A 17,742-nucleotide genomic window follows, 5' to 3' on the forward strand; every position below is an offset into this window, starting at 1 on the left:
ACCCTCTCCTCTGATCACAGCCTCCCTGGCCCACCCCTTCCTTCCACACGCTGTTCCTTGCCACAAGCCTGACTCTGGGGGGCTGGCCTTGGCCTTAGGGGGACCTGGGCTGCTGGCCACGCACTGGAGAGAGTCTTCCTGTTGGGGCAGCAGCATCTGATGACTGCGTTCTTCATGATGGAATGCATACTTTCTGATGCCCACATTCCTTAAGCTTAACTCTATTCAAGACCAAGTAGAATCAGCTTGGGAGGATGATCTGCAGCCTCCAAAACAACTTCCCACCCAAGCAATTATTTCTCCAACACAGATTTTTGAGTACTTGCTATGTGCTAGACACCAGGAATACCAATTGTGCAGGGCAGATATGGTTCCTGCCCAGAGATTACAGTCCCTTCACAGCATCCCTTCTAGGAAGGCACCTGACCTCAATTGAATGCCTCTGGGGTCAAGAAGCTCACTACTTTTCTTCAGGGTAGTCAGTATCTTTGTGCACAGCTGTAAGCACGAGGAAACGGTTCTTCCCTCTCAGCCTCTTCAGCCCCGCCCTGGGAGTAGAATTTCTGCCTTGGGCAGGAAGACAGGGCCGTGGATTCTTGCTCTGGCCCCCAGGAGTGTACCACATGGAAATGGCTGAGCAGGAAGCTCAGAGCTGAGTCCAGAGGGTGGTCTCCAGCAGAGCGCTGCACAGGAGAACACGGAGTGGGGTCATCAGATTCCAGGAAGGATTTTGCATCCCAGCATGAGGGACTCTAAGGATGGAAAGTGCTAATGGAGAGGTTTTTAGTAAATCAAGTGAGAAGGAACGAGAAAGTGAGAGTGATCATTGTAATTATTCAAATTGTAATTCTTCTGATCATTCAGATTGCTGTGATGGCTGGCACTTCTAGCCATATGTGCTGGGCTCTGCTGGTACTTCTGTCCATTAGCCTCTTTAATCGGGGGCCACTCCTTGACGCAGAACTCAGGCACGGAGAAGGAAACCGAGACTCCAAGACACAGAAAGGGAGCAGAGAGAGGGGACTTGGGCAGGAGGGTAAAGCGCAGGTGGCCACAGTGCCCACCCGTCAGCTGACCTTGCTGACTCCCCACCACCTCCGGAGGCAGGTAGGGCAGAAGTTCATTTTACCTGTGAGATCACTGCGGCCAGAGAGGTGGGCTGAGTTGCCCAAGCTCCCAGGGCTAGCCCACCACAGAACGAGACCAGAACCCAGGGGTCAGGAGGAGAAGGTAAAGAAGCAGCCCGTCCTTCGGGGCCCTGGGCTCAGATCCCATGAGAGCAGTGATGGGCATGGGGTGGAGCAGCCAGCATGGAGCCTGCAACCCTTCTCCCAGGGCTGGGGTCAGCCCAAGAGGTGTAAGATGGATCCCTGCCTGATGCCCATGGTCTGGCAGCTGCAAGAGCAGCAATCAAAATAACTGGAAGCCCCACTTCCCCATTTCCAAAACCCCATTCTCAGCCTTGGCAGGCAGCCAAACCCATGGCCTTTCGGAGGGCCTGGCTTCCCCAGAGCCTTGTTGTGGGGGTGCCCCGTGGGCCTACTCGCCTGTCCCTTGGAGTCTTTGTTCAGATCAGAGCATGAAGCTCAACGTTCTCCTTGTGGTCTTTTGTGAGTGCTAGGGGAGGTGGGGCTGTGGACCTGCAGAGGGAAGACCCCACTCTATGCCAGGAGCTACCGGGGGTTTTGTGTTTGTGCTTTTGTTTAATCCTCTCAGCAACCTACCTGTGAGCAAGTTGTTACTATCCCCATCTTACAGATGAGGAGTTGAGGCTCAGAGACGTTAAGTAATCCACTCAGGGTCATGCAGCTAGTTACTGGCAAACGCAAGCATGTGGGACTCTGTGACCATCGGGAGTGCCTCCTCTTCCCTCCCTCTGGCCCTAGGTGCTCCTCCTCCGCCCCTGCCCCACGGTTGTCACCCCTTTCTCTCCCTGGCTTCCTCTGTGTCCTCAGCTCCAAGATCTACATGGCTGACCTGGAATCAGCACTGCACTACATCCTCCGGATAGAAGTGGGCAAGTTCTCCGTCCTGGAGGGGCAGCGCCTGGTGGCCCTGAAAAAGTTCATGGCAGTGCTGGCCCAGGTGAGTGGGGCCCTGGGGCCCCTCATTTGGCAGCTCCACACGGGACCCGTGTGCATCCCTGCAGGCCGGTGCTGTGCCTGCCTGGAGGAGTCAGCCCAGCCCCTTCCTCTGGAGCTCGTGGTTGGGTTCAGATCTTTGGACCCACCAGCCATCGCAGTCCACCATGGGCTGCTGCCCTGTGGCCCCAGTCATGCACCCCCCAGCCCCCCGGGACAACCCCCTTCCCCTGTGCAGGGAGGTAGGTGGGACATGGCACCAGATGCGCGGGGGATATTCCCACTTGCACACATCTGCCTGCCTGAGTCCTCCGCCTCAGGCCGAGCCTGGACTGTGGCCCCTCACTCCCTGTCATGATCACTGGGAAAGGAGAAGCTGTGGACCCCACAGTGAAGGCGTGAGGGCTTCTCTGAGTCTCTTCTTTCCCCTCTCAGACTCAGAGTCGGAGGGAGCTCCCTGGCCTTAGCCATGCCTTCCTCACTTCTCTGTAGTTTCCTGCCAGCGTGGCGCCTCCACGTTAGTAGCCATGTACGTGCAGCTCCTAATTACGGAGGACCTGATGTGTGTCAGGGATTTAATCCTCTCAGTCTCGCTTCAGGGTGGTGAGTACTACCCCACTTAGGAGGTGCAGGTTACCCAAGTGACCTGCCTTAGGCTTCCCGGGAGGAGGTGTCATGGCCAGGGTTTGAACTGAGGTTCCAGGTTCAGTCCCCTGGAGGAGGAAATGACAACCCACTCCAGTATTCTTTCCTGGAGAGTAATCCCATGGACAGAGGAGCCTGGCAGGTTATAGTCTACAAGGTCGCAAAGAATTGGACATGACTGAGCAACTAAGCAGAGTACAGCACAGCTAATCTAAGCTGGCTTCCCTGATGGCTCAGATGGTAAAGAATCTGCCTGCCAATGCAAGAGACCAGGGTTTGACCCCTGGGTTGGGAGGATCCCCTGGAGGAGGAAATGGAAACCCACTCAGTAAGAGGAGCCTGGTGGACTACAGTCCATGGGGTTGCAAAGAGTTGGATACGACTGAGTGACTAACACACACATACACACCTTCAGACATACCCACACACCCACACACCGCACTCTCCAGGTTTAGAGCTGGGCCCTTTCTTTGCCATGCTACACACACACACACACCCACACACACACACACACACACACACACACACACAACCTCTCCAGGTTTAGAGCTGGGCCCTTTCTCTGCCATGCTACACACACACACACACACACCCACACACACACACACACACACACACACACACACACACACACACACACAACCTCTCCAGGTTTAGAGCTGGGCCCTTTCTCTGCCATGCTCCCTCCTCGTCTCTGAAGATGAGATGCCGGCTGCCTCCTCTGTCTGCACCTGCTGCCTCCTCCCTCCCTGCATCCTTCTCTGTGGCTCCAGGCCCCCTGCCAGCACTGCCCTACTTAAATCCCAAGGCTCTGGCTGCCCAGGATGCTGAGTCAGATGCGGGCTCCATCCCCTTCAGAGGCTGATTGCTGACTCAGCCGCCCTCGCCCTGGGGGGCAGGTCTGAGCCCCTCATTCTGGGGCAGCTGGGGCTCCCTCTGGGGATGGTCTGTACCTTTTCCTTGGGAACTGCTGCCTGCCTAGCCCCTTGTCCCGCCTCACCAGTCCTGGCCTCCTGGTCCACTTGGCTTGGCGATGGGCAGGTGTGGTTACACCGAGGACCCTGGAAGGTGGTGCGTGTTCGCCACCATGCCATTCCAATCTCAGCTGAGACAGCCTTCGGCCCCTCTCAGTTGTCCCATGCAGACCAGGCCCCTGTTCTTCAGCCCCATCTGATAATAGAGCCTTTCCCCACCAGCCCTGTGAGCCGCTTGGTCCTCACGTGGCTGAGGCCCGGGGTGGCTGGCCCAGAGAATCAGGAGAGGGGAGAAATCCTGGAGTAGTTCTGTATCTTCCTGCTCAACACATGAGGAGGGGCAGCCAGGAAGCTGGGAGGGACCCCCTTGCCCCACAGGCCAGTCCTCTCTGAAGGACTCCTCCCAGGGGGGCTTGCTTGTGTCTCTCAGCTGGACTCAGAGCTGCTTTTGGTTTGCGCCCCCCACCCCCGTGTGAGGGAAAAGAACTCGACCCAGGGAAGTCCTGACCAGGCAGAGGCTTAAGTGCTGCCCACTGAGCTTCTGCCCTCAGCAGTGCTGGAACTGAGTTTGGGGTGAAGTCCTCCCTGCTGGAAGACACGCCCCTCAGAGGGGAGAGGGCTGGCCCTGGGGCAGAGGCAGACTCGAGGTAGGAGCCGTGGGCCAGAGGGCACGGGCTTGGAGGCCTCTGTTTGAGCCGAGCAGCACAGCCCCTGAGACTGTCGAGACTTCTGGCCCTACCCTCGTTGCGTAGTTGCTTCTTCCTGAGTAGCAGTAATAGGAGCAGCTACTCATTGGAAAAGACCCTGAGGCTGGGAAAGATTGAGGGCAGGAGGAGAAGCGGGTGACAGAGGATGAGATGGCTGGATGGCATCACCAACTCGATGGAGATGAGTTTGAGTAGACTCCGGGAGTGATGGACAGGGATGCCTGGCGTGCTGTGGTCCATGGGGTCGCTAAGAGTTGGACATGACTGAGTGACTGGACTGAACTGAACCATTCCTTGAGGGGGTTCCCAGGTGGTGCTAGAGACTCAGGTCTCTGCATTGGGAAGATTCCCTTGGAGTAGGAAATGGCCACCCACTACCAGTACTCTTGCCTAGAAAATTCCATGGACAGAGGAACCTGGTGGGCTACAGTCTATGGGGTTACAAAGAGTCGGACATGACTGAGCGCGCGCACACACACACCATTCCTTGGCCTCTGACAAGGTGTCAGACTCTGAAGAGTGCTCCTTTGTGTTGTAGCTTATCTGTATTTCTCAGAACAAAACTCCACGGGTGGGTTCTAGCGTCGTTGCATCACATGCGTGTGTGAGCTAATCGTCACCCTTGCCCACTGCGTGCCTGGGGCACTGAAGAAAGCCTGGGGGGCATAGAGCTCCCTCCGCCTGCGCAGCCTTGGGGACCTGTCGGCTGTGGGTTGGCCCTGCAGCGGCAGCAGGGATCTCCCTGCTCCCTCATGGAAGCGGCTGGCAGGACTGGCCACTAGGTGGCATGTGGTCACCAGAGTTTCCCTGCTCCCAGCACAGGGTGACTCCCTGCGGTCCAGAGCCCCTTAATTCATCCTCCCTCCTGACACCGTGGCCTTAGAGGGCGTCCTCTTTCCTAATCAGGACAGCGGGTGAAGGTCAGTGAGGAAACGCTGACTTGAAGCTGTAAATTTGTGTTGAGAACCCAGAGGCCAGTGTGAGCTGACCAAGAGACAGCGTGTCAAAGCACAGGATTCTTTCTGGCCATTTCTCCCGCTGGGGGACAGTGTCCTGCCTGGAGGTCTGATAAGAACATGCCATGACTCCCTCAGAGGACTGGATCCCTTGGCAGGTTTTTCTGTTTAGGGATCATTCCTGTCTTCAGCTTCCTTCTTCTTACAAATGTTTCTCTGTGCTCTTGTCCCCCAAGTTTCTCTATATTGTCCTCCTGACCTTCTTGATGATTTTCCTGACCTGCTCTGCTGCTGCAGCCCCCTCTCTCCTCCCCCACCCCGGGCATGCTCGTGCGTGTGCTCATGCGTGCACACACACACACACACACACACAACACAGCCATCCTCCTCCCTGGAGTCCTTGTGGTTTTAAAGTGCTGATACTAATCAGATTTGAGTTGACTTATCTTCAGAGTAGCTTTTCCTGCTCCTCAGAGACTACGGGGAGTTCCCATCACGACTTGGATCTCCTGGTCGCCACTGGCAGCCCGTGGGATACAAATGAAAGGCCATTTGCCAGCCCAGCCCAGCTGGTCAGTTCGCTGATCAGCTGCTCTATCAGAAGATGACCTGAACAGAGGCCTGTGTGGCCCAGGGGTCCCAGCCGCCCTGGGCAGTGACACGGGTGCTCGGCCTCCCCCACAGTGGGCGTGTAGTCAGGGCTCAGAGCCCCAGCCTGCAGCCTGGAGTGGGGGTGGCCTTGAGGGCCCAGCCCCACTGAGCGCCTCTGCCCAGCCCTCCGCCTCACCTTCCCAGGTGTCCCAGGGCAAAGGTAATGAGTGAGGAGCCCACATTTGGGTGTTTGTTTTTCTTCTCACATTTGGGCCTTAGGATGTTTTCCTGGTGCTTTTGGAACATTCCAGAACATACCTCAGCCCCCTTCCGCCCACCCCCACTGCCCTCCCCAGGGGAACTCCCGGGGAATTGCTTCTTACTCTCCACTTATCGCTTCCATAGTACTTCCGTGGCCGGCCCTTAGTCCAGAACTTCCTGCACTCCATGAACGACTGGCTCAAGAAGCAGCAGAGAAAGAAAATTCCCTATGGTTTCTTTAAAAATGCGCTGGACAGCAGGAAGGAGGTGAGTCTGGGAGGCAAAGAAGCTCTCCTCCATGTTCCATATCTATGGGAGCAGAAGGGGTCCACCTTGTCCCTTCTGACCTCCTCACCAATCCGCGTTTAGGAAGGAGGCCGTGATCTTGGTTGAGTCCTTGTGTTGGTCACGAGTGAACCGCCATCTGTTGAGCTCTATCTCTCCAGACCTCACTTAATCCTCACAACATTAGTGGAAGGCAGATACTATTCCCACTGGGCAGATGAAGAAGCAGAGGTCAAGTAACTCTGTGTGTGTCTAAGGCCACACAGCCAGTAAGCAGTTAAGCTGGACTTTAGAGCTGGTTGTGAGACGCCCCTGGTGGGAGAGCTTTTTAACCACAGCCCTCTGTTGCCTGCCAGGCTCCTCAGTGCAGCTTCTCTCCAGGGGCGCTTTCTGGGCTCCTGGTATCACCGCTGGTTGCACAGGTGGGCACGTCAGCCAGCAGAGGTGCAGAGCCTCACAGGTGTGTGGCGGGGGGCGACATGCCTGCAGGACCCTTGGAAATGAACCGCTCATTCTGCCGGGGGGGAGGTTGAGGCTAGGGAAGGGACGTGACTTGGTCTGTGTCACAGTCTCAGCCCTCCTGCTTGTTTGATGGGTGTCACCAGTGGAAGGGAAACGCCCACCTCGAGGTGACAGACTGAGAAAGGGACCTTTTGTGTCAGGGCTGCACGCAGACCTGGAGTCTCCTGCGAGCTGCTCTCCCCACGCAGTTCCTTTTTTCTCCGCACGTGCACTCACCCTCCTGTGTGTCCCCTAGGGCACTGTGATCGTGGAGAAGGTGAACTGGGTGGGCTGCCAGGGGAGTGAGCCGCATTTCCGGGGCTTTCCCTGCTCCCTGTGGATCCTGTTCCACTTCCTGACCGTGCAGGCAGCTCAGGAAGGTGTAGACCATTCTCAGGAAAGAGGTGAGTGGAGGCCCGGGCACCCCCGTGCCTCAGCCCACCCCATCCCGCCCTCTGCTGGCGCCCCTGCAGGCCTGAACTTAGGGGAGTCTGCGTTTGCAGCCGGGGACTCGTGATCAGTGTGGACCCAGAGCAGGAGGGTCTGGAGGCCACTCTGTCCTGCCACTCCATCCTGCTCATGGCCCCCAGGGTGGTGCCTCACAAACTCAGGGGTGTGAGGCTGCTCCCTGGTTTTCTCAAAGCCACAAGCTTGCTTTATGATCTAGTTCTGTTTTTTATACTCCCATAAAGAAAAAAATCTATGTCTTCTTCACAATTTATGCAGCTAATACCGTGGACTCTGAACAACTTTACTGTATTTTCCCCTGAAAAAATCATTTTCTAGGGGAAGCCGGGGAAACCTTGCCCCCTTTGCCCTGTTTTGTACCCAAAACAACTGCTCTCCATCACTCACCCTGCCCCTCAGCCACATGAAACGGCTGAATGGGTGGGCACCCAGTTCAGCCACTGTTCACTGAAGGACCAGGCTCACGCAGGCCCTGGCCCAGCCTGGAGCACGCAAACGTGAGAGAGACATGCCTGCACCCAATGGACGGTGAGGCAGGCGGGCACAGGGTTGACGGGCCGTGTGCCAGGCCCCAGGGGCAACAGGGAGAGGAGGAGGCGCGGGGGTGGGGGAGCGAGGGAGTGCTCCACGACGTTGGGAAGGGCAGGAGGAGGTCAGTGAGGGGGAAGACGGACCGGAGTCCCGGATGGAGGAGATGGCCTGTGCGGAGACAGAGGGAACTGGAGGAGCGGCCAGGCGTGCGGACAGCCAGCCGGCCTGTCAGCCACGATTTGCAGAGTGTCTCTGAAGAGCCAGGCCCCGTGCTAGGGGTCAGGTATAGCAGTGCTTGCAGCAAGACATCCCTGCCTCGAGGGGACAATATTCCAGTGGCAGGAGACAGACAGTAGACACACAGGTAGATCACTTCAGCTGTGATGGTGAGTCTGTGAGGAAGACAGAGCCCGTGGTGGGGTGAGGGGCTGAGGAGGGGTTGCGTGTTCAGACAGGCTGGCTGGCTGGGGGAGGCTGCTCTGAGGAGGGGCCCAGTGCTGAGACCTGCTTGGTGAGAGGGAAGCAGTGGTGGGATGTCTGGGACGGGAGCCCCCCTGGGCTGCCTGAATCTGCTCAGCCTGCCACAACGAGCTGCTATGCACTGGGCCTTAAACAACAGAAACGTGTCTGCTCACGTTCTGGAAGCTGGAAGTCCATGATGAAGGCGTTGGCAGGGTGCGTTCCACGGAGGCCTCTCCTTGGTTTTGTAGATGGCCATCGTCTCCCTGGGTCGTCACATGGTCCTCCCTGTGGGTGTTCCTGGCTGTGTCCAAATGTCCCCTTGTTACAAGGACACCAGTCATATTGCAGTAGGATGCACCCCAGGGACCTCATTCTCACCTAATCACCTTTTTAAAGATGCTGTGTCCAAACACAGTCACATTCTGAAGGACTGGCTTTAGGACTACAGCATAAAAACTTTAGAGGACACAGTTCCGTTCGTAACACAGGTCAAGGACTGGAAAGAGCAGGAAACAAGTCAGGCGTGTTTGCAGCCCCAGAGGGGGCCAGGACGGGGCTGCAGGAGAAGAGGTGGGCAATTGGAGGTCCTGGGGAGGGAGGGAATTGGATTTCAGTCCCTGCATTATGAGAATCTACTGGAGACCATTGGCAGGGGAGGGATGCGCATGATCGATGCTTTAGAGAGAGGACTGGGTGGAGGACTTTAGAGCAGGACAGGGTGGAAGCAGGGCAGCCAATTAGGACGTGGTATAACTTGTCCAGGAGAGGCGGTGGCAGCTCGCGCTGGAGTTGTTAGGTGAGCATGTGTAAGAAGGGCAGATTTGGGTATGTTTTAAAGGCAGAGCTGATATGACCCAATGAGGTGGATAAAGAATGTGCGGGATGAAGGACTTTGGTCGGACCCTGGACTTGGGCCTGAACGTCTGGTGGATGGTGGTTCTATGAGCCAAGAAGTGGGAAGGCTCGGGGGTGGTAGTAGATGGGGAGAGGGCACGCAGAACCGTGTGCATCTGTGGAATCTCTGAATGGAGATGCAGACAGTCATGCCCACAGTTCCGGGGCGAGGTCCATGACAGAGACACACACCTTGTGGTCGGCAGCATGTAGATGGCAGTTAAGACCTGGGGACTGGATGAATGCGTTAGCGGGTGGGCAGAGAAGAGTGCAAATAGGCCCGAGTTCTGGGGCATTCAGCTTCCAGACCTCTGCTCGGTGGAGAGCAGGGGCCAGCAAAGGAGACTAAGAAAGAGCCGCCGTTGCAATTTCAAGAAGGCCCCCAACATAAAGAGTTTCGAGAGAGAGGACCTGGCTGAGTGGATGGTGCTGTGCTGGAGGAGGTGGTACAAAGGGAGGACCTCGCTGGCAAGAGCCATTTCAGGGGTTTAGTGGAAGAGCCGGGGAGAAGTTGGAGGTACTGGGGGAGTGATTGGGGTATGACCCCGGTCAGAGAGAAATTTCTTTATTGTAGTTATTTTTTCCTGTCGGAAGGAGCCCATACAAGGAGGAAATGGATGATGCCATAGCAAATGAAAATATGGACAAGAGTGAAATCTTGGAGAAGGCAAGAGGGGTGAGATATAGAGCATGAGGGCAGGCGAGAGGAGCGATGGGGGTGGACGCAGGAGCTGAGAGGACTGAGGAGGTGAGAGGCAAGGCACAGCTTGGTGTGGACACTGAAGTTGCTAAAACCAAGGGTCCGGGGAGTGGTGATGAGCAGGACAGAGAGCAGGGTGCTGCAGTCCCAGTGGGTGGAGGGGTGGGACTGGGAGACAGGCTTTTAAAGGGCTGGGGGTTCACTGCAGGAAGGAGACAGAGTCTGGATGCAGCCAGCAGCAGGGAGGGTCCTTCCACCACCTCCAGCCCTGAGGTGTGTGGAGTGTGGAAGACAAAGGGGTTCAAGAAGGGCAGGTCTAGGAGCAGCGGAATCTTTAGGGAGGAGCCCATGTCGGAGCAAGAAGAGGCTCAGAGCCTGTGATGCTGCCAGTCCAGAGAGCCCAGGGGGAGGGCATGAGGGGGCTGAGCGAGATGGAGACAAGTTAGGGGATGTGCAGAGCCCAATCAGGATGCGCTCTGGGTGTGTAGAGCCTGAGGCAATGGAGAGCAGGTCACGACAGGAAGCCTGAAGCAGGAGGGGCAGGGTAGGGACCCACAGGTCGGGTGGTGGGCGCTCCAGCCCCTGCCTAACTCTGCCACATCTCTAGGAGCCTGAGTGTCCTGATGATGAGTTTGGACTTATCCTAAGTGTCAGAAAGTGATGAGGGCCTGGATAAGAGGCAGACAAGGGAAACTGAGCTTTGAGAGTCTGGCGGAGAGATGGAGTCAGAGCCGTGACCACCCCTGGAAGGTGAAGTAGGCAAAGAGACCAGTCCCCGCATCAGCTGGGCCCAATGTGTGTGCTCTATGCAGAGGAGGCCATGGTGGGCCTGTGATGGGGCTGCTGGTGGGGTAGGCAGGGCCAAGCAACCTGCAGGGCCCCCAGTGACTGACGTCTCCTCTTCCCTGTAGCCAAGGCCCAGGAGGTCCTCCAAGCCATCCGGGGCTACGTCCGCTTCTTCTTCGGCTGCCGAGAGTGCGCTGGCCACTTTGAGCAGATGGCCTCTCGCTCCATGCACCGGGTGGGGAGTCTGAACAGCGCCATCCTTTGGTTCTGGTCCAGCCACAACAAGGTCAATGCTCGCCTTGCAGGTAAGGAAGGGCCATCTCCAAGGCTGGAGTCACCTGCAGAGGGAAGGTGAGGTGGGGGAACTTGGGAGTCTTGGACCAGAGGCAGGAGACAGGACCCTGACTGCCCGCCTAGGTGACACTCCATGTGTCACGGTGCTACTTAACACCCGGAGCCCCTTCACGGGCTCTCCCAGCCCTGCTAATGTACGCCAGCATCACTAGACCTATTTTCCAGATGAGGAGACTGAGGTTTCGGCCTCTGAGATCCTGGGCCTCCAGTGCCGTTGCTTTCTCTCTGCCCAGCACCACGGCCACTCCCTCTGGCCCGCTGGGGTCCCTTTTCCTGGCTTCCCTGTTCTGCTTTCTGGCTATTGACACCATTCTCAAACCAATAAAGAGAAAAGAGCTGGGTTTTTCCACCCCCCTGGGAGGGGTCTAATGATAAAACATGCTTGAGAAGAAAAACCTTCCTGGAGGCCAAGGACCGATTCTCACAGGAGGCCTTGTCTTCTGCATTTCCCTTGTTTATAGTGCTTTCTATTCCTCCGTGTTAAGGAGTCTGATGGGTCCCACAGACAAAAGCATTAAACTCCAGGGGTGACCAGCAGCCATCTGTGGATGGAAGCCTGGGCTGCTCTGCGGGGAGAGAGGAAGTGCGATTGGCTGGGACAGACCTCCCAGGGGTGGGAGGCGGGGGAGAAGGCCTAGGGCAGGCCGAGGTTAAAGGAGCCAGTGGAGCAGGTGGCGTGCAGGCGGCTGCCCTTGTCTGAATCTCCTGGGGCCTCCTGGGGGACTTCTAAAGAAGACACGTGCCATCTCTCCTCCCACCCCTTCTCTCCCTGCCCCTGCCCCGCCCCTGCCACCAAAAGCTCATCTGAGCCTCCAGCCTCGTGTGACCTGCAGGCTCCCGGGCTTTCCCGGGGGCCCAGCTGCTGCTGGAGGGCCAGGAAGTCAGTGCCCTTACTCTCTCTAGGACTGCCCTTTCAGATCAGCCAGTAACAGTAATGAGCAGGTGCGAATGGAGTGCTCACTTTGCAAGGTCTGCTCGCTATCGCTTCTCACTGAACCCTTGGAATCTCCATGTTGCTCCCTCCCCAGACATAACCATTCTGATTTTCACATCACTTGCTGCTGCTGCTTCATTCTGTCCAACCACTTTTTTTTCCCCCTATTAAACCTTTTAGGAGAGGTGCCTCCTCCAAGAAAGATGGGCTGATTGCCATTCCCCAGGTGACCCTGGGCAAGGGGCCGGTGGCAGGCCCTCTGGGGCTCAGCCTGGGGCTCTGCCCACAGAGCTGGCCCCGCCTGGGGCACCAGCAGCCTGGCAGGAAGGGCAACTTCCTGTCTCTCTCCTGAGTGTCCTTTCCCCCATCCAGGCGCCCAGCCCTTGGGACCCACCTGAGGAGGAAATTTCACTGTGCTCTGTTGAGTTGCCCAGTCGTGTCTGACTCTTTGCAACCCCATGGACTGTAGTCCACCAGGCTCCTCTGTCCATGGGGATTTTCCAGGCATGAATACTGGAGTGGGTTGCCATGCCCTCCTTCAGGGGGTCTTCCCAACCTGGGTTTGATCCAGGATCAAACCCAGGTCTCCCGCATTGCAGGCAGATTCTTTACCATCTGAGCCACTAGGGAAGCCCAAGAATACTGGAGTAGGTAGCCTGTCCCTTCTCCAGGGGATCTTCCTGACCTAGGAATCGAACCGGGCTCTCCTGCATTGCAGACGGATTCTTTACCAGCTGAGCTACCAGGGAAGTCCAGCGTTCCACTACCTGCTACCTACCCCAGAGGGCTGCAGGGGGTGCAGGAGAAGCCTCGAAACTACCATGTGCCTTGAACTCTTGCTTTAAAAACATTACAGAAAGAATGTATCTTTACTCCTGTAAAAGTTGGGAACTTTCAGAAAAATGCAAAGAGGGTTAATGCTAATGGACCTACCGAAGGCTGCCAGACAGATCATTCTGCGTGTTCTCGCCCTTTCCCTTGTCTGGCCCGTGGGTACAAACCAGCAGCGAAGGTGACAGAGACAGTGGGTTAACACGGGGAAGTGGCTGGAGGAGAAACTGGCGTGGTGGGGGTGGGGAGGAACCTCCTTGTCCAGATAGGCACTACTGTTGGCACCGCTGTGGGCCAGGCCCTGTGCTGGGTCTGTTATCTGCCCTCTCACATGCATATCCTTTCCTGGGGCAGCGGTGCCCACTTTGTGCAGATGCGGGAGCTGGCATCATGAATGGAAGGGTGAGATCTGGGTTTCTGGGTGTCCAGCGTGTCACAGGCAGCCTGTGTGTGTGCTTCTCTCCCCAGGCGCCCCCAGCGAGGACCCCCAGTTCCCCAAGGTGCAGTGGCCGCCCCGTGAGCTCTGTTCTGCCTGCCACAATGAACGCCAGGGCGCGCCTGTTTGGGACCTGAACAACATCCTCAACTTCTTGAAGACCCACTTCTCCCCAAGCAACACCGTCCTAGACCTTCCTTCAGCTGGGCCAGGCCCCCGGAGGGGTGCAGAGAGGATGGCAGTCATCCCAAAACAGGTGGAGCTGGAGCTGGCAGCCGGAGATGTTACCCTGGCCCCTGAGAAGGCTGAGATCCCGGTGGGCTCAGGGATAAAGGTCCCTGGAGCCTCCATCCCAGTGGCAGGACTTGGGGCAAGTCACCCCAAGATGCAGGCTGGCCTCGGTGCGGCCACAGATGAGCCAGACCCGGGCGCTCCTGAGCACGCAGTGGAGCTTCAGAGGGATAAGCTGGAGCAGCCAGAGGGGGAGCAGCGCCTGAGCAGGAGAGACACAGGAGCAGTGCTGTTGGCCGAGTTCCTGGCCGGGAGGAACCTCCCCGGAGGCCCTTCAGAGCTGGGCCGAGTGGGCCGCAGCTCCCAGCAGCTGGTGGGCATCCCTGATGGGGAGCCCGAGGCTGGGGCCGGGCAGGGCCAGGGCCAGTGGCTGCAGATGCTGGGCGGGAACTTCTCCCACCTGGACATTAGCCTCTGCGTGGGGCTCTACTCCCTGTCCTTCATGGGCCTGCTGGCTGTGTACACCTACTTCCGGGCCAGGATAAGGGCTCTGAAGGGCTATGCCAGCCTCCCCGCTGCCTGAACTGTCCAACCCGGGAGAGGGGCAGGATAGGAAGCTGCCGTCCATGGGCTTTTCCAGCCCTCTCTGCCTCCCTCCCCTTGTTCCTTGTCCAGGGACACCCAGCAAAACCAATGGCTGAGGTGAAACCTCCCTGGGGCTTCTGGAAAGGGATGGTCCATAGACAGGGAGACGTGCAGAGGGCCTGGGTTCATCTGCCAGCGCAGGCAAGGGCAGCCTTGGGCAGCGGGGTCGGGAGGCTCCGTCCCCGGCCTCTCAGCGCCAAATTCCTCTTTTTCAGCTAATTTGAAGTCCTGCCTCATTCTCCCCGAAGCTTCAGTGTTTCCCGCTTGGTGTTGGCCCTAAACTGGGGCCAATGAGGCTGCAGTGTCCAAGGTTTCCCCTCTCCAGAGGAGGGGCCCCGGGACTGGAGTGGACCCCCTCCCTGCTTCCCAGGACTCCGTCCGTCCTGCTGCAAAGAGCCCTTTGCGCCAGAGAAGGAAGGACTGCCTGTGGCCCTCTGTGCCTGCCCGTCCTCCAGCCCCTCAGACCCTCCCCCCTGGCCCCCAGGTGGGGTTTGGCTTTGGAAGCTTCTGGAAATCCTGTTGTTCTCCCAGGTGAGGTCTTTGGGAGGAGTGCCTCTGGCTGGCTCCCTTGCCAAACCTTGGGTGCAGGAGGAACACAGGCTGGAGCCGGTGTGTGACGGTACTGGGCTGGGGTGTGGGGTTTACGGAGGGCTATCTGGGTCTCTAGTGCCTTAGCTGTGAGAGGGCCAGTGAAGCCTTTGCTCTGAATGTGCTTCCCGCCTCGGGCTCAACCCATCTCTCCGATCTGGGTCTTCTGTCTTTTGATTTTAGTCTCCAAAATAGATGCTAATCTATGACTGGGGGGCGGGAGCCAAAGCGACCGCAGGCTCGATTCCCACTCCCCTCCACTGTTAGCGGGGGCTGTGGAATAAATTATTTTGTTAAGGCAAGCACCGGTGTGTTCTTTAACTTGCTACTAGCGTCCAGGTCTGGACTGCTGTTGTTGACTCTCTCAGTTGTGTTCAGCTCTTGTGACCCCATGAACTGTAGCCCATCAGTCTCCTCTGTCTGTGGGATTTCCCAGGCAAGAATACTGGAGTGGGTTCCCATTTCCTCCTCCAAGGGATCTTCCCAACCCCAGGGACCGAACCCATGTTTCCTGCATCAGCAGACATATTCTTTACCACTGGGCCACCCAGGGAAGCCTGTCCAGGTCTGGAGAGAATATGCAAAACCCAGCCTCATCTGGGATCCAGTCACTTCATGGGGGATCAAGGGGCCTTGTCACAGCCCCTCACTCCTGGACGGGCCATCCCCCACTGCCCACAGAGCTCTCTGTGCCCGGAGCCCCTCAATACCACCTCCTCCCCACTCTCCTAGGGAGCCCCTGGCTGGATGCTCTCAGTCCTGCTCCAGGAACCTTGGCTTTCACCTGCCTGACCCTCCTCAGCCAGGTGGCCTACGTCTCTGCTGTCCCTGGAGGAAGGAGAGAGGACTTGTTTGTGAGAGCCGGCCTGGACTGGCTGCTCAGCAGGGAGGAGTCAGCCAGATTAGAGAGGCTGCCCCTAATCTGGCCTGCTGGGTTTTACAAGGATCAGAGCCGCTGATAATGAACCTCATTAAGGGGGAGCAGGAGCCTCAATCCGATTTGGGGTTTTCTCTTTGACATCTTCCTCTGCTCAGATGGCCTCGGCACCGGATGGATGGAGCAGGTGGGTTGCCAGGCCTGCTCCTCTGCTAGGGCAGCCGGATGGGGAGGGGTTGACCCCCCACTTCCCTGCTTTGATAGCCCTGGTTCACCTCTTTAGCTGCCTGACCGCACGGGTGGATAGCGGCTTGGAGCCTCTCTGCGGGCCTCTTCTTCCCTAGAGTTCCCTCTCTGTGTCCCCGCTCTAGTCATCCACCGGCCTGCTCCATCTGCCCAGGCCATCTCTGCTCATCTTCCCCTGCCCCACCAGGCCCTGGTTGAGAGGCTGATAGGCCCACAGAAGGGTGAAAGAGGCCCCCCAGGCCCTGCCGGGCCAAGACCACTTGAGTATGCCTGTACCTCCACCACCTGGTACCTGACATGATGCCAGGAGCAGAGGATTTCTACCAGCCAGCCCTTACGGCTCCAGTGACCGTATTTTCTAAAACCAAGCTCAGGCGTTCAGCATTACAACTAGGCTGGAAAGGCTGACTCTGACTAGCCCTGGTGTCCGAGGCAGGGGGTAGGGCCTTACATGGGGCCACGGGGGGCCCTGGTGGTGGTTGTGGGTCTCCGTCCTCACCTTGGCCCCTGGCAGACGGCCTGAGCAGCTTTCCACCCTGTCCCAGTCCCTCTGATTGATACACAGGGGTGGGCCTCCTGAGCAGGACTGCTGCCTTTCACCTTGATTTCCCCAGGGCTCTCAGCAGCATCAGCATCGATAAACCGGCTTCGCCCACCATCTGGTCCCCTCCCCCACCCAGGCTGCCAGCCTGGAAGCCGGGGCGTCTGTGATTTGAGCCCCGCCCGCCTGTCCTTCCAAGTTGTTTTCTGCACCTTAGGAGAGCTCCCCTGCAGGAGAGGGTCCTCAGAGGACCCCTGCAAAATAAAGGGTCCTCGTTCCAGGGCCTGACAAACTCACCTCTGCCTGGGATGTTCCATACTGACTTCAGAAACGATTTCCTAGAGGAGGGGTGGCTGTGCTGGGTGTTGAAAGATGAGTGGGTGTTCCCAAGGAAAGTGAAGAGGAAAAAGTACACTGCAGGCAGAGAGAGCATGTGCCAACTCCAACAAAGGAAAATCATAAATACAAGAAATTCTAAGCAAAAAGCTTTAAAAGACATTTGAGAATATTTTTCCCAATGCTGCACTGGGCTAGAAGCTGGGGATAAACAGCTTCTTATGGAGCTTACGCTCTAGAGGAAAAGACAGACAGGTGAAGGAAAAAAAGAAGACTGTGGTAAGTACTCTGCAGGATAGAGAACGGGAGGCGGGTGGGGAGGCTTCTCTGAGAACTGAAGGAAGGAAAACCCAGAAGGGATTCTACGGGCAGGGGAGGAGGGGCTGTTCCATTCAGAAGCCACCCCTGGGCTGTGGAGGTCCCAGAGAGGTAGCCCACCTCTCCCCTGGGTCCTCCCCGTAGCCTTGGCACAGGCTGTTCATGGCAGAGGCCGATGTCACCTCCCCAAGCCTTGGTCTCTGCCCTAGAGGACAGCGTGCTTATGAGTGGGGTGTGATGGCCTCCAGTGGGTCACTGGAGTGCACAGGGCTTAGTCCCTCTGCTCACCCTCTTTGCCCCTTCCCTCTAGGTGTCATCTGTGCCTATGCAAGGCTGGGGTGGGGAGGGAGGCCCGGCCAGTACCAGTCATGGGTACCAGACAGGGAGGAAGAAGTCTAGAAGTCACCAGACAAAGGTAAAGGGCCCTCTGTCAACAGGAGGGGTAAAGCTAAGAGCAAGTCATGGGGGCATTGGCCTTGGGCATGTTGAGGAAGACTCCACGAGCATCTGCTTTGATTCTAGGGTGAGCGCCACCTGGCAGGGCTGGCAAGTTGCCAGGTGCT

At 57.4% G+C, this 17,742-nt stretch overlaps 1 protein-coding gene across 2 annotated transcripts in view; it reads left to right on the plus strand.

Moving 5' to 3' along the window:
* QSOX1 (quiescin sulfhydryl oxidase 1) overlaps positions 1–15,153 on the plus strand; it is a 40,539-nt gene extending 25,386 nt beyond the window's left edge. Inside the window, exons 8-13 of one of the 2 annotated variants that reach the window (XM_052653810.1) lie at positions 1,956–2,085; positions 6,360–6,482; positions 7,258–7,405; positions 10,968–11,147; positions 13,430–13,653; positions 14,489–15,153. In XM_052653810.1, the coding sequence (XP_052509770.1) occupies positions 1,956–2,085; positions 6,360–6,482; positions 7,258–7,405; positions 10,968–11,147; positions 13,430–13,653; positions 14,489–14,497 (814 nt within the window). In that variant the 3' untranslated portion in view covers positions 14,498–15,153. Of the gene's footprint in view, positions 1–1,955; positions 2,086–6,359; positions 6,483–7,257; positions 7,406–10,967; positions 11,148–13,429 lie in introns of both variants that reach the window. The other variant, XM_052653809.1, reaches the window with a different exon arrangement.
* Positions 15,154–17,742: the final 2,589 nt, after the last annotated feature.

Source organism: Budorcas taxicolor, chromosome 16 (assembly GCF_023091745.1).
Source record: "Budorcas taxicolor isolate Tak-1 chromosome 16, Takin1.1, whole genome shotgun sequence".
Taxonomy (NCBI): Eukaryota; Metazoa; Chordata; class Mammalia; order Artiodactyla; family Bovidae; genus Budorcas; species Budorcas taxicolor.